Genomic DNA, 23505 nt, shown 5'->3' with positions numbered 1-23505 from the left:
TGCCGTACCGCGATGTTCTTGGCCCCTCTTCGAGCCATTTTAATCAATACCTGAGGCTCTCCGCGAACAGGAAGCTGCAGCTCCTCGAGTGCTATCCTTTATGTATTTTCTTTTCCCGACTCTCTCGCTCTCTCTGTGAGTGGCGCTGTCTCTCCCGCAGCGGAAAACTCCGTGGATTGCGTACGCGTCGGCCAGTCGGCGGTCCTCTCCTAAAGCTCGCGCCCATTCCTTACTTTCTTATATTTTGTGAATTTCTTCTCTCCCCCATTGCTAAAGACGCCTCGGCAGCTTCGCAGCAATGCCTTTAACACTCGTTCCCGTGCAACTTTTAACGCAAATCCGGCGCCCGCATGCATAATTAAAAGACAGCCGGCAACTCCGCAGATGTGGCCTTTCTCGTTCTCCTCCGCCCTCGTTTTTTCGGAGCGCCTCCCTCTGCCGCTCCAGGTTGCCGCGTACCGTTGTTACCGACATCGCTGCTGCTGCTTCTGCTGCTGTTACCCACACCGTTTCTTACGTAGTCGTCGTGCGCAGCGTTTCACGCCTGCCTCCGATGCTTTTTTTGTTTACTTTATTTTTTGCTTTGAAGGCGGAACCCGCAGGTACAAGTACTTGATGCTGGTTGCCGGCCATCCGTCGCAATTATTTTTCCTTTAATTGCGAGAGACGCCCCACATCGATGCCGCCGCCAGCTCCCGCAGTTGCTTGGTGCGGCATTTCGAACAGAGCTCGGATCGGGGAGGAAGAGAGAAAAGTTGTTCTCAACTCTCGCCTCGTTGCGGCGACGGCACACAAGGATCCCTTTCTCGCATGCCTCTTGCAAACAATGCTCTCCCACTTCTGTTCAGACCCGCGAACGAAACGGGGCTCGCCGACGCTAACAGAACGCGGGGCGAGCTGAAAAATAATAGGCAGTACGTACGGGAAAGGGGTTGGCGCAGGAAGCGGGAAGACGGGCGGCGCGAGGCAGTAGCGCACGCGGAGTGGTGGTAGGCCGCACTGCCGCGCACCAGTGCAGCGAGGGGAAGCCATTTGTTTGGATTGTCACGTCGGTGGCCATTTGCGTCTCTGCTCGCGCGCCGACCGCCGCCGCCGCCGCGCAGCGCCAGGCACCACACGGTGCAGACAGAGCTCTGTTGCACTACGTGTCGCGTTGCCGTGCTAGTATTATAGCACGCGCAGCGCTTGCGTCGGGTTTTGTCGCCTCGGCGGGGGCGGCGGCAAACAGGGACGCGAAACAACCGTCGAGCACGCCAACTCTCGCCCGCGCGGCTTAAGCGTTTTGCATCGATATATATATATATATATATATATATATATATATATATATATATATATATATATATATATATATATATATATATATATATATATATATATATATATTTTCTGTTCCCTGAGTTCTGTCTGTTTTCGACCGCGTTCGGCTGGGGCAGCGTAGTAGGCTTTCGCCATTGTCCATGGCCTCCTCAAAATGAGAACTGCGGGTACTTTCGACGCCTGTTTCTGTGCAGGGCCACTACACGAACTCGGTGAAAGGGACGGCCGTGCACGAAACACGTAGCCTGCATGAATGCCGGAAAGTTCGGCATCACCCAAACGGGGTAGAAATCGACGAATATATGGACTGCCTCTCTAGAAGGTGGCGTTGGGCGGGAGGCTGCAAAGCTAGAACAAACGCGCTGCCCCCGAGGAATCGCGAATCTGGCTCATTCCGATAAGCGAGCCCGGAGCAAAAACGCGCATCGCGGAAATGAATGTGCGCTTTCCGAATAGCGGGGCGCGTGACAGTGGTTTAAATGAAGCGCTTAGGCTTGGTCACGTGTCGCTCAGTTCGCGGCTTCCGAGCTGCCCGGCAGCCATTGTGTGATACCGGCTTGCCTACTCGTTCTAATAGTGCCCCCACTCGTAGTATGACTCGGAAGTCGTCGGCCTGGCATCTTTTGTTTCTTTTCGTGCGAAGCTGCTTTATCGGTTTAAGTTTTTCATGGACTGACGTTCGTGATGAAGTCCTCGTAGTCGATTGCGGCAAACCATGTGCGCACGGGTAAACCGCGTGCGCGCACGTGCTTGTGCTGAAAACCACTGAACGAGATGTTGTAGGACGCAATAACGACTTTCCCGTCGGAAGACGTACCCTAAGCTGAAAAATAACGACTTTGAATGTTGAATCTTATCTAATTTGCCAGGTAATTAGTACACAACTATTTTCCTGGTGGCAAGTGGACTAACGAAGCAAACAAAGATCATAGGTCTTGCAAACGTATATCGCGCCAGTTTGTTTCATTTATCAAGTTAGCTATCGCTAAGTGGGACGCCCTTTAAATTAGCGATGTAGATGTATACATGGTAATCCAAGTGAAAATGTCCGTAACTTTAATTAGAAGGCTATAATAGCTACTCAAGTGCTGCTTGCAAAGGTTACATATGCGCTTTGGCGGATACAATGATCGCTGACAAGCAAAAGCAGCCATTAGAGAATGAACAAGAAATTGTTAATTAACTTTATAAATTTCGTGATCATGACATAAGTTTATAATAGAAACTTGACAGTTGTTTTCGAAGGCAACTGCAATTTATTTGACGCTTCTAAAATGCGGTCAAAAGACAACCCCCCCCCCCCCCCCCCACGTGAATCAGCCGTTTGTGCAGGAAGAATAGTAATAGTGCCAGTCCTGTGTTTGCCATCCGCAGGTGTGCAGCTGTCATTAGCCCATCCCGGCTCCGAGACTGGCACTTAACACGGAATAAGTACGTCACATAGGGGGAGGGAGTGGAGGGGGGGTTAATTTTTGTGTCGGGACTCTTACCTCTGAATTAGAAATCAGCGTACAGAGCGTGAAACTTGACGAAGAACATCGCGGAATGAAAACAGTCTTTAGAAGTGTCAAATAAAACGGAGTTGTCCACGAATACCGTTGTCTTCAAGTTTCTAATTACACATATACCATAATATCGACATCTAAAAAGTTAAAAATTCTGTTCCTAACGTACTTGCTAACTCTCATGGGTTACTCATGGGTCATAATTACTCATGGGTCAACTTTGAGGACCCTGTATAAAATAGCGGAACGCACATGAAAAGCGACCACGTCGATTTGAGTAGGCTGCCGGCTCATAAGGGAACGAGGAATAGAAAAAGTCTAATAATAATGTAAAAAAAATGAAGGTGTTTCATCACGCCAATTTCTCCGTAGAAGCAATGTGTTCTTTCAAAAACACACACATTTAGCCTTTCTTGACGTTTCCTAGAACACACAGCGGTGCGCAGCACGAAAACGGTTCTTCACAGTACTCTTCAGAAGGTCTTGCTTCTGCTTCTTATATCTTTCGCGCTTCTTTCTACTGGAAGGAATATACGTTGTATTTACTGCGTGATTTGGTGCCATGATATCAATTGGCAAGCGAAAATGTTACCGGCCTGTGGAGACCCTCGTACACCACCAGCACGTTGAGGCCTAAGCGACTTCCCAACTCATTGGACCAGACCACGTTGCCACTTCGTTCTCCCAGTTTCCCCTTTGGTGGCCTCGATGTGTTGCCATTGCATAATGAATATTGACACGTTGTTTGAGCTTAGTACTTGCTCAAATTATCCCTTCTCTCTCAAGGAGACTTACTATAAATCTGAGGTGCTCTCCTGAAGCTTCCGCTTGTCGCATTAGTTTTACGCGTTAAATGATCTCGTAGGACCAAATCACACAACAAATGCAAGTTCTTTCCTACAGAAGAAAGAGCGAAATAACGAAGACGCCCGTAAAAAGAATAAGGTACGAAGCAAATGACAGGCCCTTCCGGAACGTATTATACAAAACTGCTCCCGTGCCATGCCGTGCCATGCCCCGCCTCGTGTTTCAGGATGCGTAAAGACCAATTCCCGGCATGACCCAGTCTATTTGCACCAAGAAGATGAAGAAGAGTAAGCGAGGCCAGCTTCTCGAAAGTAGTAGCTCTAAATATCTTTCCGTTCCGTTAAGAAAGTATCCTGTTGGCAGAAGAGGAGGGAGTCATCTAAAGGCTAAACTCTATGCGTCGTCAGTGCTCTCGCGTCTTTCTTTTTTTTTCTTTTTTTGCCTGAAGACGCCAAACCAACATGCACATATTTCTATCCTAAGGGCACTGTAAAATACATGTATATCTCACTAAAAAGCAACAAAAATTTTGAGGAACAGCCAAAGGATTGAAAAAAAAAATAATAATGCAGGAACAATTTGTCTCGACATTCATCGCCTATTGAAACAAATAGAAATTCTTCCACGGCTAAGTAATCATCCTTACGACAGTGTCCACGAGGAAAGGCTCGTAGAGAAAGAACCTCCGCAATGAAAAAATCTACTCCAAACTGTAGAAGCTGTACTTCTGCACAGTCCAATACTACGGTCTTCTCCATCTCACTCATGAAAGGCGCAACTTTCAATGTCACGGTGAGCTGCTGAGCAAACTTCAAAACAGCGTCGCCACCATGCTCTCACTTCTGGGCCTTTATTGGCTTATCATCCTTCCTCTCACGGTAAGAAGGGCGTTATATATATATATATATATATATATATATATATATATATATATATATATATATATATATATATATATATATATATATATATATATATATATATATATATATTTATATATTTGATAGCGCCTGGAAGTATAACGTAGTAATATAGCTAAACTTATTTTTTTCGCTTTAGTGCCCTTTTAAAGAAAGACAGTGAGGTTTAGTTAACCAGAGACCTTACCGGTTGGCTACCCTGCGTGAAGGTATATATGCGAGGGCTTGTAAATAAAATAATGAAAGAGAGGGATAGAAAAAAAAAGACAGAGTGAGAACAACGCGAGACACACTTCCTGCACCGGACCGCAGGGTGGAGGGGATCTCGAATGTCTCACCAGGATGACGTAGACGACCTGGAGCCGGGCTGGGACGGCTCGCTCTGGGACAGGCTGCTGACTCGCTTGGGCGACTGCGTGGCCACGTGCACCGGCTCGGCGCTCTCGTGGCTCTTTGCAGCCATGCGCTGGCGGCACAGGTCCTGCATCGTACGACCATACGTCCAACGTAAGCGCTCGAAGCGAATACTTTTTTTGCCAAAGATGTTAAAAGCAAAACACACGAGCACTGTTGAATGTTGCGTTTTGTTTCGACAGGGGCACACATCGTGAACGTGTCTGTGTTTGTTTCATTTATGCTAATACAAAAAAGTACTCCTCGTGTAGAAATTGCAGTAGCAGCTCGGAGAACTTATCGTCCATGAGCCTAAGCGAGACTAACCGAATCAAACCTAACCCAAACGATTTCACGAGATGCCGCATGTCTCGCGTGCTATTTGTGCGCGGGTGGTACTCGGTGTGGAATGTGTTGCCGGCCCCGCATAAACCCCCCAGACGTTCGGCAGACTAGTGCCATTTGCAGTGAAATTAAACAAGCTCGTCGCAAGTCCTAGACGAGTCGGGCCGGGTGTCGTAGACAGCGAGGTCATCAGCAGGCACTGTAAAGCCGAGGAGCGTCCGCTTTCATAGCGCCATCTTAAGTTGTAATTTTTTGTTGTTGTTGTTGTTGTGAAAATACGTTTTCGCAGATATCTATCTCAAGAAACACGAGTTCAGAAATTGTTCGAGGTTTTTCAGCCAGTAACTGGTTGATGTGAGAAAGTACAAAAATAATAATAAATAAAGGAGCGGCGACAAAGCGTGTGATATGTCTGAGCTGCACAAACCTAAAATCGTGTTAGCAGGTTCTCCTTCCAGCTCTCGCGAGTCGGACAAGTTTATCACATCAGTATACCGACCAGCGTCACTAGGCTCCCGTGAAAAGAATAAGAATACTTGAATAGCTTTGACGTTTCAGGATTCCCTCCCTCCCTCTCTCTTTGTGATCTACCTTCTTTCGCCATTTCATTGTGCTACAGCCTTCGATCGTTAACATTCGTGTCTGCCGAGCGCTCCAGAACAATTATTCCAAGCTTATACATAACAACCATTGCGGAAAAGATGGACGACGTCAGCTGCCTTCACGCTGAGTGCACGCGTCAAGAATTCAGCGTTCCCGGAAGAAAGCCGGAGAGCGGGAGGGGGAGGGTGGTAGCAGCGTGCTACGCCGTTGGGCGACGCTGTGCACACACGACTAAATAACGCCGAAATTATGCGCCATTCAAACAGCATAGGCAACGCCGACTAAACGCAAGATTCAAATCAGGGATGCCGTAAAGTATAAGCTACTATGGAATCTACGTTCATCTATAGCGTATACCCGCGCACGCTGATGCGAGAGTTCTCTTTCTGGAGTAAACGAGTTAGTGAGGAGACGGGAAAACGCCCGTGATGAAGAGTGATCTGTGCGGACTGGCCCGCTTCGCCCTTTTTCCCTATATGGAACGCGTGGGAAAAAGGAACATTAGCATAAACGGGCCGCGCTTAGCGGAGAACAAAGTCAAAAGCAAATCGGGCAGTGAAGCGGTTTTCTTCTTCTTCGCTCGTTACTTTCTTTTCGTCACCCAATACGCTACTATGCGCTCGGCAGAGGCAGCCTCTTTCGACGATCAATCGATTTTCGTGGCAAAAATTCGAGAAATTTTAGTCGGTACTCCCCTCCCCCCCCCTACCCCTCCCGCTCTCCGTTTTACAACCATGATACAATAATAATAAATATAAGGGACGTCACGACACTGCTGAGTACTCTAGTGACAGCAGCATACCAGTAGCAAGGAGCCGGCAGTTTCGTAACGCGGGTAATTAGCTGCGCGACTGTAACAGAGTTGACGTGGTTCATGCGCGTTTGGACGGAGAAAGCGGAGCGTGTCTTAAAACTTGATGGAGTGTGCCACGTTTCAAGTGTCCGGCTTACGTTAAATATATAGGTGAGAAGAAAGAGTGTCGTTGATTTCTTGCATCCTGAATTCTTTTCAAACCGCCAATGTGCGAGGTAAAACAACAGATGGCCGCTTTCGTTTTTTCTTTGATTTCAAGCACGATTGTCAGGAATGTTTTCATAGCACCGAATGAAACGAATGGCGGTGTAACACTACGGTACGGCCACTAATATTCAACAAGTGCAGCGTGGAGGTTCGTGTTATACTTCAGGTGGATACTTCTGTTGCTCGATCCATACTGCGGATATACTAAAATGGCCGAGTCGGTTAGCATGCAGCCTATGCATTTAAACTAAGGATGTATGTGAATAAATCGATGTTCTTCTAACTTTTCGGTTATTCGCATCAATTCGTCGCAAGCCCTATGCATACACTTCATGAACTGCTTGGCTCACGCTATTTTCTCGTTAGACTCGGCGGAACTTGCGAATGTTATGTTATATGCTGTAAGCTACCGTTCCCTCGGAGAAAATAACCAGGGAAGGAAAGCATAAGAACATCAGTTGCGGTTTAACGGTAAATGCGAGAGAAATGCATTAGCATTACGTCGCACCTCTTTAGGGTCCCACACGCATGATTTAAACCACGTTCACCACATTGTAAAAGTGTTGTTCAGGACCTCACTGGGACACACAGCCGGCCTCTTCGAGGAGCGAGAAGAAATGAAACCGAGTGGCCGATTTTTATTAGTCGTATAATAAGAGGCCCGGAAACGGAACAATGATACCAAGGACAGCATAGGAGAAGTTATCTGCCGCTCTTAATTGAATGAAAGAATTTATAAACAAATGTAAATGAAAGTGGATGAAGAAACGGCGAATGCAGCTCAACTGACAGCAGCATCGAATGCTTAATGCGAGGACGTGGGTTCGTATCCCAATTGCAGGCAGTTGTTTCTTCATCGATTTTTATTTTTATTTATTTATCATTTCTTCATTTCAACAATTAAGAACTGCTGATAATTTCCCCTATGCTGTCCTTGGTATCATTGTTTGTTGGCGTCTTATGATGTGACCATATATATATATAGAATTACTAGAGTTTCTCACACATCCCACATTCCCAGTGCTCTCACAAAGACGACGCTGAGTCAACAGAAAAGAGAACACAGCGCGTACAAACGCATTTCTTGCCTTGAAACTCGACGCGGAGAGGCTTCGGAGCAAATTCTGAAAGCATCGAGAAAGAAAGAACGACGGCACCAAATGAAGTTTCGCAGTCGGCGACTTCGACGGAGTCACGGTGTAGTATGGACCGCACTTATCACCACAACTGCCGAGATAAAAAAAATAATAATAGGAAGAAACGGCGCGAGCCAAACGCAAAACAGGCACTGCACAGACCACGCAGACTTTACATACTAGCACTGGGACTTCGCTGGCACCGCATGCACTAAACACACACAACAAAGGAAGGCGAATAAGACAACAGAGTTCGTGCTGACGCACACACAGGTGGCATCGCGAGTCGGCCATGGCACGCGTCAATTGGCGTCGCTTAAACGTTGAACCGGAGCCCTAGATGCGACGCGAACTTATCGGCTCCGTGCCGAACTACACGGGCGACCGCACGAACCATTGCGAGATACCAGAGACGCTTCGAAGCTGCCAGAGACCAAGCACGGGCGACGTTTTGAGGCGGTCGCCGCGAAACCCCGCCGGAGCAGCGGCGGACGCTCGCGTCGGATATGAGTGAACGGAAACGGAAGAGAAGCGAGAGGAGGGCCGTGACGACAAAGCGACACACTTTTCGCCTCGGCCACGATGCGCGGGAGAGCGGACGCCGGGGCGGCTCGTTGTTGTACGTCGAGGGGCGTCCGCTTCTGCATCGAAGCTGCCACCAGCAGACCAAGCGCGAGGGTGTAAGCGCTGGCTCCGCGCTGGCTGTGGTGGTAGCGCTTCTGCTGGCGTCAGGGCTGCGTTGGCGGGAACTGCCTTTATTCTTTCTTCGTCACCTCTCTCTCTCTCTCTCTCTCTCTCTCTCTCTCTCTCTCTCTGTCGTTGATTCGAGCCGCGCACTTATCTCGCTGCCGCACGTCGTGGTGTACGGGTCCCGCAGAGGGCGACGGCCTCAAGCCGCGTCCGTATAACTATACGTGACTGCGCGGCGCGTGCTACTTTGCTTTATTATTTATTCTTCTTTTTTTTCCTGAGAGTTGCTGTACGTATGTATTGATTCTCCTCAATCTGGCCGGTATACGATGTAAGGGGAACAGGGATAAAGGCCGAAAGTAAACCTTCTCGGAATGTTATATTTATTTACGTAAACCTACAGACGGACCGCGAGGTTTTTAGGTTGTGCGGAAATTGTGAGAAAAAAATAATAAATTAATTTTGTCGCATCTTCTCCATTTAATTTAAAAGTAGTGGGTGCAAGTGAAATGGTTGTAAAGGTAAGTACGCGTTGATGTTTTCAGTTCAAGTTAGGATGAGTAACAAAACTTAGTTTTTTTTTCACGACAATCCCGTGCTTGAAGGCGTTTTAGGTTTCGTCTCGGCTTTAGGCGTACATGAGAAAGATGAGCGTTGCTCATTGTTTTAGGGAAATTATAGCTCGCTTCACGAAGTGCTTCGTTGTAAAACGAAATCAAACAAGCAAATCAGCAGACTTCGTTGGTTCCTTCAGTAAGAGTTGGTGAAGGGGACGGAGATGTGTGCGCGTTTGTGCGTGCCTGCGAGTGCGAGAGAATGGCCCTACATCTATTTTCGTACATATTTTATAGCTACATCGATGGTCTTTGGTTCGGGGCACTCCTACATTAGTAGGTGCAGGAAGGAGTAATAGTTGAATATAAAGAATTGTGCATTTTGGAGCACATGGAAATGAGCACGATGAATTTCCTTCGGAGCTTAGTATAAACTTGCTACCACCAATGACTGCTACCCCATTTCTCAAGTATGGGATAGCAAATCATGCAGCCTGTTTCGTTAAACTTCATGCCTTTCATGTACTCTATACTCTGTCGACATTTTACGCACTGCTATGAGTGTTCGCCCACTTATTTGACCATTTGATCGAACTGTATTTCTTAGACAACATAAGTGGTCCAACGGCAACCTTCATTATTTCCTGCCTACTACCTCAGATAACCTTCGAGATTGTGCCTTCGATTCGTACGGTTTCGCAATTGTCTCATCAAAGAACAAAAGAAGGATAAATTAACTAAATACCGCGCGTTACAGAGCCGCAAGCATTCGAAACCACCTATAGGCTTCTCTTACCTAATATTTAGAAACAAGGAACGACTTTGGATACTCAGTTTGACGCGGACACGCAGAGGCATTCGCGAAGGATAAGACTCGACAATCGTGATTGCGATAATCAAAAACAACGAACGTTCTAGCCTATCCGAAGTATTCTTAGGTAAAAAAGTATCACGAATTCAGTCTTTTATCGTCCTTTGAGAAGGAAAGCCTCATTCGTATACTCTCTTCTGCAGAAACACGCATAAACTTTTACAGGGAAAACACTATGAATTCTCCAACTACTTTTGAAACTCACCGCAGTTATCAAGGCGCCCGTCGAGTTCTCCTTTTCCCACTCCCTCTTTTCATAAAAGCGTTTTTCACATCCATAGCGCATGCATTTGTGACGCAATAAATGCAAACGTACGTCCCATCATAACCTTCTGGAAAAGCAGTTGAAAAAAAAAAAGAAAGAAAAGTAACGAAAGATAGAAAGACTGCCAGCTCAGAGGCTTAAGGCTATACCACACGGCACGCCCCGCCGGCAACAACCAGAGCGAGCCTCATAAACGCCCTCGCGCACGTAGGCGTCGCCTTCTTCGGGCACGGTGACACATTCGGGCAAAAAAAAAAAAGTCGTGGGAAGATGGTCGAAGAAAAAGACTCGTTCCTTTTAGCGAGAAGAAGACGACGGAATAAGAAGTGGTAGTAGCGGAAGGAGAAGAGAAAAAAAAAATAAATAAAAACTGGCACAGCCAGCAGCCCGACCAGTTAGTTTTCGCCGAGGAGAAACAAGCAAACGGGTAGGGAGGCGCATGAAAATCAGGGAACAGGCTTTGGCACTCAAGAGGAATACCTCGTCCCTGGCTTTGCTCCTCCGCCACGCGGAAAAAAAAACAAAAAAAAACCACCCCGCCACCGCCGCCACCAACCAACGGCTGGCTGACTGCATCCACGCGCGCGCAACGCGGCTCGGTTTCTCGGTTCTCACAGCTTGCAGGCGCGAGCGCTCTCGGCCCTAATCCTCGGAGAGGGAGCAGGCGAGTCACCGCGCGCGCGAAACGCGCAATTCGCGCAAATCCCGCGAAAGCGGCCAGGCATGCGTGGGGCGTGCGCTTCTTCGCTCCAAGCCACGGCGACGCCGCCGCTGACAAAGACAGCCGAGCGGCGGCTTGAGGACGCGCGAAGAAACTGTACCGGGGTGCACGGGCAATTCGAGCCCCGGGTGTAAATTGGAAAAGCGCGCCGCCATCCTCCGCAGCCACCGTATACCTAAATACCTATGTCCTTCCCCGCTCATGCGGGCCCCGTTTCGGCGCCGCTATATAAGACGCCGCGAACTCGGGGAATCTGGATGTAGACGCCACTTTCCTGCTTTCGTTCCTTTTTTTGTGTGTGTTTCCGTACCTGAATACAAAGTTCGGTTCCTTAAATTTGTAATGCCTGCTGCAAGACACATCGCTGGTGTAGCGTTTGAATGCTGCTGCAGTGGTACGCACACAAGCACATACAGAGAGAGAGAGAGAAAGAGAAAGAGAGAGAAAGAGAGAGAATCGTTAGAACGTTTGAAGACTGTAATAACTCATCTTCGTCGTTATATACTTATAACTCTTTTATTGTCATGTTGCGTGTGGACTGATCTTAATTTACTTCTTAAAAGCAAAAATGGGCGTCATGCATGTACCAACTAGCATATGAGTCAAATAAAATGTTGTATGAAGTAACGTTGCACTTATGTTAAGGTAATAAGGAAACTCTGAATATCATGTGAAGCAGTTGTGTTGATCGATTCGGCTTGGGTCAAGACTAGTAGCCGAACCGCGTGTTTTATAAAGAGAACTATACGACTTTGAAGGCCGGGAAGCGCAAAAGCGGGTGACAGATGGCGACACCATATTCGCACTTCCGCACTTACGCATGGTCTCACAGATTTCGGCAACGTCTAGCCATAACGTCTGATCGCGCGTATATTAGCACTTGGTAGCTACCATAAATAAAACGAAATTACATTATAGTTTTTTTGAACATAAACGGAAAGTAACCTGGACGCTCTTAGACACTTCTATAAACAAACAAGAACATGTAAAGAATTTAAGTTAAAATAATGCGACACCCGCGACGTCACTTGGTGCTAGCGGTGCCGTGGAATGAGCGTGAAATAAAACGAAAATTCGGCATTTCTTCTACTAATACACCAATTTTTTCAAGTGAACAATTCATGATTATTCAGAAAATTTTCGAGCCACCCGTACTTCAACTGTCTGTCACGCAGTGTCACGAAAACCGCGATAACGCCCCATCTGATACCATGTGCACACTGATTATGCACGACTAGACCGAACGAAAGAAAAATAATTATTTATGATTCGACGCCTTCTTAGCTATTAGCCCTCGTCTATGTGTTAAACATTTCCGGGCTGCGCCCACGTCACCTTTATCACGCGACGTCACAAAAGAGCGATAACTCATCGCGCCTGAATGACACGATCGCTTTAAAGACGCATTATTATGCCAAAAAAAAAAACTTTTTTTTTCCTTAATAGCCGGAGACTGCCCCGTTCTAAAGGAATAGAAGATGGCTACCCGCCGATCGCTCTGGCACTGGTTACTCGCAGGTGCAGGGGAGAATGGATTTATTCGTGTATAATAAACGTTTTTGCAGCGCAGATAACGTTATCGAGCCCTTTCCGGATGTATACAACATCGCTCTGCCAACTCTTCTTTGCTGAGCACCAATTTTAGCGGCATTTTTAACCTTCCGTTGCACACCACCATGATTTTCGACCAGCCACCGCAATCTAAGGAAGGGGAAGCGGACCAATCGCAGACACCGGCACCGCCCTCCTCATCCGGTTATCTACTTTCGCTGTGCTGGTTCAGCTCCATCGAAACCCTCCCCACTTGAACGTACTCTTCGCCTCTTGTCAGCTAAATAGATAAGAAAAGCTCTTCACAGTAGGCAATGCTAATCGCCTTGGAAAAAAAAAGTGCCCTCCTATAAATAAGAAGCGCGTTTGATTGGGCTTTTCAAACAGCGCTGCGGGTTACCATCCGATGCTTGCGTCGGTGTTCACGTAAATTTGACGTCAGGAGATTGTAACAAAAACAGATTTGAATAGTTTTACATTATAGGGCTGTCATGGTGCGGCATTATTCGATTCAGCGAAGCACCGTTCGACGGGCGCCAAAGGATCGTTGGAATAGGAACCGACGAGCAAGACGGTTATTGTCTATCACTCGGGCAAACGGCCGAAAGAAGTCGGAGGCAGGTTTAGAGAATATTTTTGTTGTTGGCGCGGTCGGTACTCCTTTGTATTCACTGTCCGGCGCGTGCATTGATAAGCTTGTTAAGAAGGCAGGGGTGCGAATACTCCGAAATATGGGGTGTTTCTGTGCAATCCTGTGTCCACGAATTGCTGACAGTGTATGTGTGCCGACAGCGCCGTGTGGCCGGCTGTCGCCGTTTCTCCTGTGTTTGCGAACAAACAGATGCCCGCCACGGACTCAAGGGCGTGCGTGTGTGGTGCAATACAAGTGCGTGATTTCTATCAGCAGGGGGGAATCACCCGTTCCCTCGCCCCTAATTAAAGGGAGCGCGGTCAAGGCCTTGGGAGAAGCCGGGATACAATTGGGTGAACTTGGCTTGATTGTCACCAATAGCTGCCGTTCCCCGACACAGGGAACTAGGGAAAGAGGAAGTTATTTAAACGCTGGTTTTAGACCGAGCTGAGCAGTCTAGCAGCTGAGCCTACAATTTGCTGAAAAGCGTCAAGAAGCTAGTGCCGTCCAGTATCGCCTGGGCCGCCTAGCCGCGTCTGAACTGCGAGTTACTAGTTGACGTAAGACACGACAAACCAACGTCTGCAACGAAGCTCACGGTAGTTCCCCTCAAGTTAGCTCAACCTTTTCGAGGAAAGACGTCAGACCTAGACTCCCGGGAAACCTAGCCGAGCAATCGCATCCATCGCAGCGAGATCGGCTTGCAAAAGTTCTTCGGGAAAGCTCTGCTGTCGACTCCACGCTTTGTGGACTTGCTGCTGTTGCCTGGCCATGCGTATGCCATCATTTGTTTTCTTTTGAACTCTGTTTAGTTGACCATCTTTAAGTGCGTTTTCGTGTAGTGTTAATTTCTATATTTAGTGTCAACTGGTCGTTGTATTTCTTTTGTCTTCAACATTGATCTAGACTAAGTGCATGTGTGTTAGTGTTCTTGTGTTTTTTGTGTTTCGTTTAAATTGTGTGTCGTTGTCAGCCTATAAATATCAAATATATTTTTTTCTCTCTATCTCCCGACTCTGACTCCTTCACTGTGTTCGCTTGAGTACGGAACGACGAACCGGCTTGTATTCCCCATCGACGACGAATGGGTGACAACCTGTGACAAGGGCCCATAGTTACAAACGTTGCATCTACTGGTGTAGCTTGATACATATATACTGCTTCCCTTTAGCGTATGTCCAAGTAAATAATTCCGACACGTTCTTGTTCGTCACAGTGGCGACACTTGTAAAGCCGCAACGTTTAGGTCTCGTAGTACTGAGTCAGCAACCTAAAGCATTTCCTGTGCAGTCGATTTGTCAGCGTCACGACAGGACCGCAATAGCAGAAGGCACGTCGCTTTACAAATAAGTTTGTCAGAAAAAGAAAAAAAAAGATAGAGAGAGCTGGCTTTGTACCCTGTCGACACTGCGGTAACACTGCGGACTCGCATCGTCGCTCACAGAAATCTGACCCAAAAACGCCAACAAGCAAAGAGTTCACGGACAACTTAAATAGACACTGCCAACAGCTCCACAGCGTCGGCAGCACGCCGATGATTGATGACCCTCGCCTGGATGCCGAGGTATATAGCGCGCGATTTTAAGCGAGGTGTTCGCGCCTTGTATTCTGGTGTTTTCGCCCCAGGTTCTGTCGCACGCTTCGCGCGCCAAAGGACTCTACCCTCTCCCTCTCTTCCCCAGTAAAACCACTCACTGAAATAACGCCTAATATCCCAGCCGTGTCGAACTTATATACTAGCTCCAATATTTTTCCTTTATCTTTGTTGCTCTAATGTTCTGAAAAATGGGTCTTCTTTATGCTGGGTTTCTCCTCCACCAAGCAGGCAACAATGTTTGACTGCTATATCATGTTTATTTCTATCATCCGGCTTTTCTCTTCTTTTCTTTCTTTCAATGAGCCTTAAATCCAGAGCGGGGAGCTATTACCATCATAGAAAATTTAGCCAAGTTTCGTCACTGAAGAGTTTTAAATTGATTTTGTTAGGCCCGTCCGCTATGCGGCTTATAAAATGGAAGGAAACATGGAGCAGTGGTGGGTTAGGATTGTCTCTCGGTTCCAGAATGAAATACAGGACGCATAGTGATGGGATGTAGTGCATGCGGCCGTAATTCTGGTGATCGCTTGTGGGAGTGGATGAAGCGAAAAAAAGTGATCGGGCCTGCGAAGAGGGCGACCAGGTCCACAACAACCAGCTGGAGAGGCCAACATGAGTATAATTGGCAAAAAAAAAAGAGGGTTCGCGCAAGCACAGCGCGTAAATGTGGTGCATTCAAATAGGCATCCACGGATGGATGCCTACTTCGATTGAACCCCAGTCTGCTCTCTAATCAACACCTCTGCCTTACCGTCTTTTAAAGGTTGCGTTTATTGCTTTTCGCTCCATCGCTCGTTGCGAGGTCAGATGTCTATCCAGTGCAAATTCCCGCTCATCGCAGTGAAATATCCCCAGTAAACCGACCATTTCATTCTGTATAGGGCAAAACAGCTGCCCTTATTTTTGAAACGTTCGTGCGCCTCGACGAGGTAACGAGATAAAGCCGCCGAGACTTGCCACCATTGGGAGAATAAACATCTATGACACCGTTCCATGCGGCCTGCGCCTACGAAGTTATGGACAATGAAATGTCGGATGCAGCCTCGAGTTGTATACGTGCAAGGACACCGTGTCTATCCAAAGTCTCTAAGGTGCGTTTGTGTACGTTGTTGCAGAGCACGCCCGAAATAGGGAACGACCCGATGAGATGCGCACACTCGAGCGACGAAGCGGAAACAGAACGCCGCGGAAAAAAAATAAAAAGAAAGCTTACGGTTTAGCGTCATCCCATTGGTCGCGTGATGCCCCCGGGTACAGCAACTCGATTACCCGTATGAATACGAGGCATCGAAGAAAAGACGCAGAAGTGGGAGGGAGGTAAGAGCACGGGGCAAAGGGTGAGGCGGAAAGCCCACGCGAGAGACGTGAGAGAGTGATGTAGGAAAGACTTTCCCTTTTATACTGGGCAAACACGGAGAAGGCCGCTGCGCCATGCCCTCATGGCATGTCCGCGGCGGCGGCGGCCACTTCAAAATCCATTACAATCCCCTTTCATCCGGGAGCCTTGTCGATGGCTGCGCGCGTCCCAGGCCATCTCTGGAGGATGATGCGCGAGCGTCTCTCCACTGGACATCGCTGTGCACACGCACACACACAAGAATGAAACCGCGGGAGGACGAGAGATGCAGAGCGAAAGCAGGCTGAGGAGCACGCCCTTATCGATGTACCTCCGCAGGTCTGAACACGCACATACGTGCGTCCGGCGGCCACGTGCGCAAAACGTAAATAAATAATCAGGGACGCCGAGGAGAGGCTTGAATTCGGTGTAAAATGAGGCTTGCGACCCCTCTCTCTGTGCTGCGTTATCTCTTTCTCTCTCTCTCTCTCTCTCTCTCTTTCTCTATCAAAATGTGCTGCACAAAGGTGATTCAATTTTCCTGTGCCATTGCCGCAGCACGCCCGGGAGCCATGGTAAACTGACCTACCCGGTGCGCGTTTGGACAGCCCGTACGGACGTGCGCGCCTTGGGTTTCGGTCATCGCCAATGTGTTCACAACGCTTGAATGTTGGTGAGAGCGCGCGCGAGCTCTCACCACGCTTCACAGTTTTCTTCTTTTTTTTGTGCCCGTGTCGTATGCGTGCGAGATGAGATGGCGGAATGTCGAAATCTCTTCGCGAAAGCTCACCGATATATTTTTCGCTGGCGGTTCGCGTTGGATGCAGCCTGCGGCGTGTTCTGTGTGCAGAGGCAATACTTGCCCTACACAGTTGGCGACATTCGAAAATCCCCATGCACTGAGCCGGGTATGTATTGAGTGTGTAACATGCACCTGAAGCGCCGTGCTGAAGGATTTACACAACACCCACGAATGCTGGTTCATATGATGCTCGAGCTGTTTTTTATCCGCTATAACAGAGAATATTATACTGTCATGAGCTACGCTGATTGCCGCGGTTTGATGAAACGGTTCTTGAGAGCGAAATAGAGTTTGATGCTTGAACGGAAGAGTGAAATAATAGGGCGATACAGTTCCTGCTGTGGTTTATAAGGGCTTGGCTGTTTTCTCATTATTATTTTTTCACACGGGCGACTGCATTCAATGCATACCACTTATCAGCTCTATCGGAAACACAGTGCGAGCGAATCAAATGCGTGGGGTAAACACTTGCATCTGCAAGCTAGAAAATGATGGTCCCAGCTGCGAAAAGGAGATGTCATCGGCGTCTGAACGGGAATATCAATACTAATTAAAAAATGAGGAACAAACTATCCTCGAAACCATCACCTTGTAGCGAGAGATAGGTATTGTAATGCCTACCTACTTGGTAATAGTAACCTAGCAATAATGAGAATGTAATGAGAGCGACAGGTAGATCATTAGAGTTACAGAAAGGTTGCCAAGAGAAAGGAAGCTCAGTCGATGACGGCAGAAAACTAGATGGGGTGAAAAATTGGGAAATTCGCAGGCGCAAGTTGGAATCAGTTGGCGCAGGACACGGGTTATTGGAAATCGCAGGGAGAGGCCTTCGTCCTGCAGTGGACATAAAATAGGCTGACAATGATTATTATTATTATGATGATGATGATAATAAATGAGAGCAAGGCATTGCCCGTCAGTTTTCTTACCATGTGTTCATTCTTCTCACCTCGATGTTTAACTCAGCTTTCCTTTTACCCGTAAGCGTGTATGCCAGCACTTTGAAGATTCGCGATGCGGGTGTATGAAGCTCGGCGATAAATTATGGCACAGAACAAGTAACAAGGTCAGCGGCGCAGCTGTCACGGCGGATGATAGCTGACCAAGATAAGAATAGGCGGCCGACGCTGCGGATGACATCGGCACCGCTGGCGCGGTTCCAACTCTCACAGGTAGCGCGGCGCGGAGTGGTTGGCTTCAGCGCCCGGCATAGCTGGGCCATGTTCAGTGCTCGGAGAGGCGCGTAATCAGTTGTCAATCAGCGCTTGGAAAGAACAGTCGGTGCTTCGTCGCTGTGAAGTTGTATGGACGGCGCGGGTCCTCCTCGTGATCTTGCAGCTGAATGGCGAGCTAGAAGGTCCGAAATGAAACGGAAGTGCCATCTAAAACAACGTGAGCCTACCGATCCCGAAGTCGTCGTTAAACTCCAACCACGGGCCGAACGCGCGCTCGGTAAGACATCCGTGGAAGACGTGCCTAGGAGGCGCACGAAGAGAATGCAGCTCGACTAGCGACTATCCGAGCTTCCCGTCCTCTCCAGTACCGTGCCTAAGTGTCGGAGGAGCAACGAGAACAACGTTTGAAGGAGGCCCGAAATTCGAACCCTGAAAGTCGTGAGCGATGATCTCAGCAAAATGCCTAACAGCACAAATCTGCAACCAATATCTTCAATCGGAAATTTGCCGACAACACCGTCGGTAACGCTTCCTCCGTGTGTGCCCGCCTGTGGCATGAGCGGGCCCGACGTTCGTTCAATTTTCGAGGACTGGGAGCAAGTGCCTGAACGAAAATATCCCGACTCCGACAGAAATGAGAAAAAGTACGCTGACGCGAAATACGGGTTCACTTCGTAAAAGGAAGGTCGTTTCTTCTTTTTTTCCTTATTTTTTCTTTCAGGAGATATTACGCAAGGCGTATGTAGTAAAAATTAACAAAAATGAACAACAGATAAACGCATGCGGCGTTGTGCGAGGTAGGTACGGCAGAAGTTAGTTTGCACATTGTTTTAACAATGTCATGGAAATGTGGCAACCTGTTTGTAGATGGCGATTAATTTTTTTTTTGTGGAGCATGCTTGGCGCGTTGAATAGAGGACGTTTAACAGAGAAATTACATGTCACTTTGTTTTGAAGCTAAAATAATAGTGGAAAAAAGCCACAGGCCTGCACAGCACGCGAAGCACACGCAGCACAGTCACCACGTAAGCTGGGGGAGCGTCTCTATAGGAGACCGCCGTAAACTTATTGAACACAGTAACTGCAAGTAGTACGTACATTGAAAGTCATAGCAGTTCGTATTCACGTTCAAGCAAGCTTGACTATGGCGAACATGATTGTCGCGGCTCTTCATTCTACGGCCATATTGCGGGTCATTGCACGAATCGAAAAAGACTTTCGAGTCAGTCCTTGTTTCTTCGATATTGGGAAGGAAAGATTATCCTTTTTTTGCAGCATGAACTGTTAACAGGTGAGGTTATGCAGGTTATCTTTTGCGTAGTGTTACCGACCTCATAGACACACAATAACTTAGTTTGTTACCACTTACGAGATGACAAAACAAGGTTAAAGAAAAGTCAGCGTGCCCAGGAAGGCTTGAGTTCGAGCCCGGCGCTCCGCCGACTAAGCCAAGAACTCATCCGAAGGAGCAAGGTGCTTTGATGAGGCACTATCTTTTCAATGTGCGCGAAGCCCTCATGAAGATACATCAAAACTCTTGATGCCGGAAGAAAGATGACAGGAGCGAGAATGGTGCTTCGTTCAGTGGCATTGAGAAACGCAGCGGCCGTAATAATTAAAGGAGGAGCGACCCCTACTATGCTGGTATTTCACCAGAATAATCAATGGTAATCGATGATGAAGTAACACGACTGGTGTCACTGGTGGCCCTTCATTAGTGCAAGTAAAAGGACGAAAACAATAATGATAATGCGATAGGAAAAATAGTCGCGGCTAAAACACGCACGAAGCATGAAATGGCGCTATCAACTACTCGTACCAACGTATCGCTGCAGATTGAATGAAGTGATTTTGGAAAAGACCGGTAATAACCTGCCGTGTGGTAATATAATCTAATCCAGCGCGGTCGTGTTACTGTGAAGTGTTAGGTGTTGTCACGTTGCTGCAAAGGCAGCAATGTGCTACATGCTCATTTAACACACAGTGCTTATGTTGACGACGTAATAATCGCGTTCTACTACTCAAACACATTATTTAAAGCACGTAGTAAGGGGTTATTTAGCAATTTTCTTATGACGCGACCGCTATCTTGGCCTATATAAGTGATGTGAGATTGGCCTTTCAAGTGGATTCGAAGAATGTTCGGTCATGTGGTATGTGTAACCACCGCCTCGCGTGGAGTCAGTTGCGTGAACGTAATTCGTCACAAATTTTTTTCGAATAGAGCCAAATAGTGTTCGGTCACGTGGTATGCTTAGCCACCTTTTGACGTGGTGCCTGCTGCACGAACAATAACTGGAAACAGATCTAGCATATTTGCTAGCTCATCCGGTACTGGGGTGACCTGCCTAGGCACAAACGCGCTCGATTCAGCGTTTTGTACGCTCCTTATGTGATATGGAAAGTGATGAGTTACGTGTGGTTCTTGTAATGCGTGAAAAACGCATCTTAAGCGCACTTGCTCGTGCATGTGTGCGTGTGTGTCTTCTAGATTTGTTAGCGAGAACATTAAATGTGCACGCCCTCAAAAATGCAAAACGGAAGAAAAACATAACGTAACTTGTCACCACGACAAAGCGATCAAGACATTGACGCTAACATATTCTTGTAAAACTGCCGATCGCGTTACCCCCGAGGGACAAAGAAGCTTGGGTAGGTAGCGCAGCAGTGGAGCGAGTCTCGAAGCACCGCCAGAGAGCCGCTACCGCATAGGCTAACTATTTAATGCGCCCCCCCCCCTCCCTCAGCGGCTCGTCTAAACAAACCCGATCCGCGCAATCTCCTAACAGCTGCCCGCGGGGCCAAGGGCGTGTCGACCCGACGAGGGCACCGGCTTGCAACACAGTGATTCGCTGACTCCGTCAAGCGTAGGAAAAACTGAGAACTCGTTCTCTCGCTCTCTCATCTTGGGGAATCTGCATTATACTGTAAACTCCGGCTCTCGGCGGCTTCTGCAAACACTGTGCAGTTTGCTCTGAAAGCAAGTTTATTCAGCGGAAGGTTTCCGCTGGTACTTTTCTTGTTGTTGTTGAATTTGTGGTCGTTTTGCAGAACGCTGCAGTTTGCTGCGCGTAACGCCTGAGAGAGCAGGGTGACGGAGGCAAGAATAAAAAAAATAAAGCATTGAACGATCGAGTGTGACAAAAGCGGTGTTACACAGGCAAGCAGCTGAAAAAAAAATGTGACAGATGTATTTTTAACCAGACTTTCACGGATGCATTTGTAACATAGTGAAGTGAGCTGAGGAGTGCCGGAGTTCGAAATTATTATTTTGGATCGTGGATGCACCGCATGTATGCTGTAGGAAGACGCTTTAGATCTCCGCAGCTTATCACAGCTGATGCACGCGATGGTTGGTGGTCATTCCCATGCTTACGACAGTTAATTGATTGCTCATTCTTATGCAGCGTAGACTGAAATAATGCTCTGTGTAGAGAGCGAAGTACTGGCACTGAAAGTGTTGCTATGACGCACTGAGGAGGCGACAAAAGGAGAGTTTATTGAAGCTGGTAGTGAATGAGGGCCTGCTATCGAAAAATTCCAATTCGTCTACTATAAAGTGTGTGTGTGTGTGTAGTTGCTTTCTTTTGGTTTATTCAAGACAACTTCAGTACAAAATTGCATTGGAGACACGGATAAACGGTGAGCAAATACATGTTTGGCCACAATATGACGAGCGCATAATCATGCTGTACAGGTTGTGAGAAACCGAAACGGCGAAGCGAATGCATTGCATATACATATACTGAATGAGCACATAGGAGGAAAGGCAGGACTATGCAAAATCATTAAGGCGCTTATTACACACTAGTTCAAATGCCCCCCCCCCCCCCCCCCAATACTGGAAATCTTTAGATAAAGTGAGAAGTTTTGAATCCTTCAGCTAGTAGTTTTTTTACTACACCTTGCAGCAGTGTAGAATATTCCACCTTATGTGGAATATTGAGACCGCATGTCCGGTATTCGCGAATTGTTGAACTCCGTAGTTAGTGCGTGTTTGAGGTTTGTATATGAAGTTTCTGCGTAATTAGTGCCCGGTATGTTTCACGTAGTATTTATTGAATAACAGTGACGCACTTATCCGGTACTGACGTAGTATTCAGAAGTTTAGCTTGTGCTGGTATAACTGCTTCATGGGCAATGTTTCGCTATGGAGCACTTGGTTTTAGTAACCGAATATTTGGATTTGTGGTTGTCCGAATGTTCGTAGGGTATACCTATATGGGTGGATCATTATAGTATATTGGATTTGGTAAAACCGTTCGCCTTTGATTTCGACACCTAAACTGCTGGCTGACAGACGTCGTATCCTGGTATTCCACATAACGTTTGATCATTTAACGTTCCTTAAACATCACAGATCCGTCAGCAACACGAAAGCTCAAGCTCGACAACACCTTCTCATGTTCTGTATTTGTGCAGCAGAAGTAGCTTGCAGGCAGCTGAACTATGGTGAAAAGTACTGCGAGCTCTTAAATTTTCATGTGAGATATTTGCTTTTCTTGTAGTTCATTCGTCTAGGACAACAGACGCATATTACACGTCACTGGTCCTAGGAGTAGGAACGCCAGTTTTGTTGTTGATCTCGCACACAAGGAATCCTTGCAATGACTGCACCTGCCCCTGCACCAATGCATCTTGTCCGAAATAAATGATGACACTAAACGTAAGAAGAACGTGTAACCCGCTGTTAACTGCAAAGGCACTGACTTTTGGGGCTTTTTCGCTCTCCAGGTACAAGTGAAAAACATCTCCGCCTATTTGGGTTTCGGCGCAACGACAAGATAGCCACATTAAGCGCGGCAAATCGAAGTGCTGGCGCGTCGGCGAAGTCGCTAGAGTTGTCGGATAGCGCCTTTCGTGCCCTTGAGCGGAAGTAGAGAACGCTTTTGTGTTACTTTCTTCGTGTATTGCCTCGCCTGGCAACAAAAACAAGCATTTTGTGGCTTTGAGCGCAGTTCCCACTAAAAAAAAAAAGAAAAAAAAAGCGTAAGTCTGAGGATTCCTTGGAGGACGCGTGTCCTTCGTGGCAACCCTACGATTCTGCGAAGTTCGTATTGCCTGCGATGACGGTTTTACGAAAGAGGTCACTTCTTTTTTTGCTCCCTCCAGCCGAAGCGCACGACTATTATTCCATCTAGAACTGCATCGCTTAACAAGACAGCAACATAATATACGGGTTGTTTTTGCGATGACTGTAAGCAGCAGTACAAAAAATCACCTATGGCAGATAGCACAAGTCTATTTCTCGAGCTGGTGTAC

The 23505-nt window shown here is 47.4% G+C and overlaps 1 protein-coding gene across 1 annotated transcript in view; it reads right to left on the bottom strand.

Moving 5' to 3' along the window:
- The window catches only part of IA-2 (tyrosine phosphatase IA-2), a 700681-nt gene that overhangs the window by 82846 nt on the left and 594330 nt on the right, over positions 1 to 23505 (bottom strand). Inside the window, exon 15 of the mRNA XM_075682014.1 lies at positions 4891 to 5033. Coding sequence (XP_075538129.1) covers positions 4891 to 5033 — 143 coding nt within the window. The remainder of the gene's footprint in view (positions 1 to 4890; positions 5034 to 23505) is intronic.

Source organism: Dermacentor variabilis, chromosome 2, assembly GCF_050947875.1.
Source record: "Dermacentor variabilis isolate Ectoservices chromosome 2, ASM5094787v1, whole genome shotgun sequence".
NCBI classification, from domain to species: Eukaryota; Metazoa; Arthropoda; class Arachnida; order Ixodida; family Ixodidae; genus Dermacentor; species Dermacentor variabilis.
This window is presented reverse-complemented; position numbering and strand designations above follow the sequence as displayed.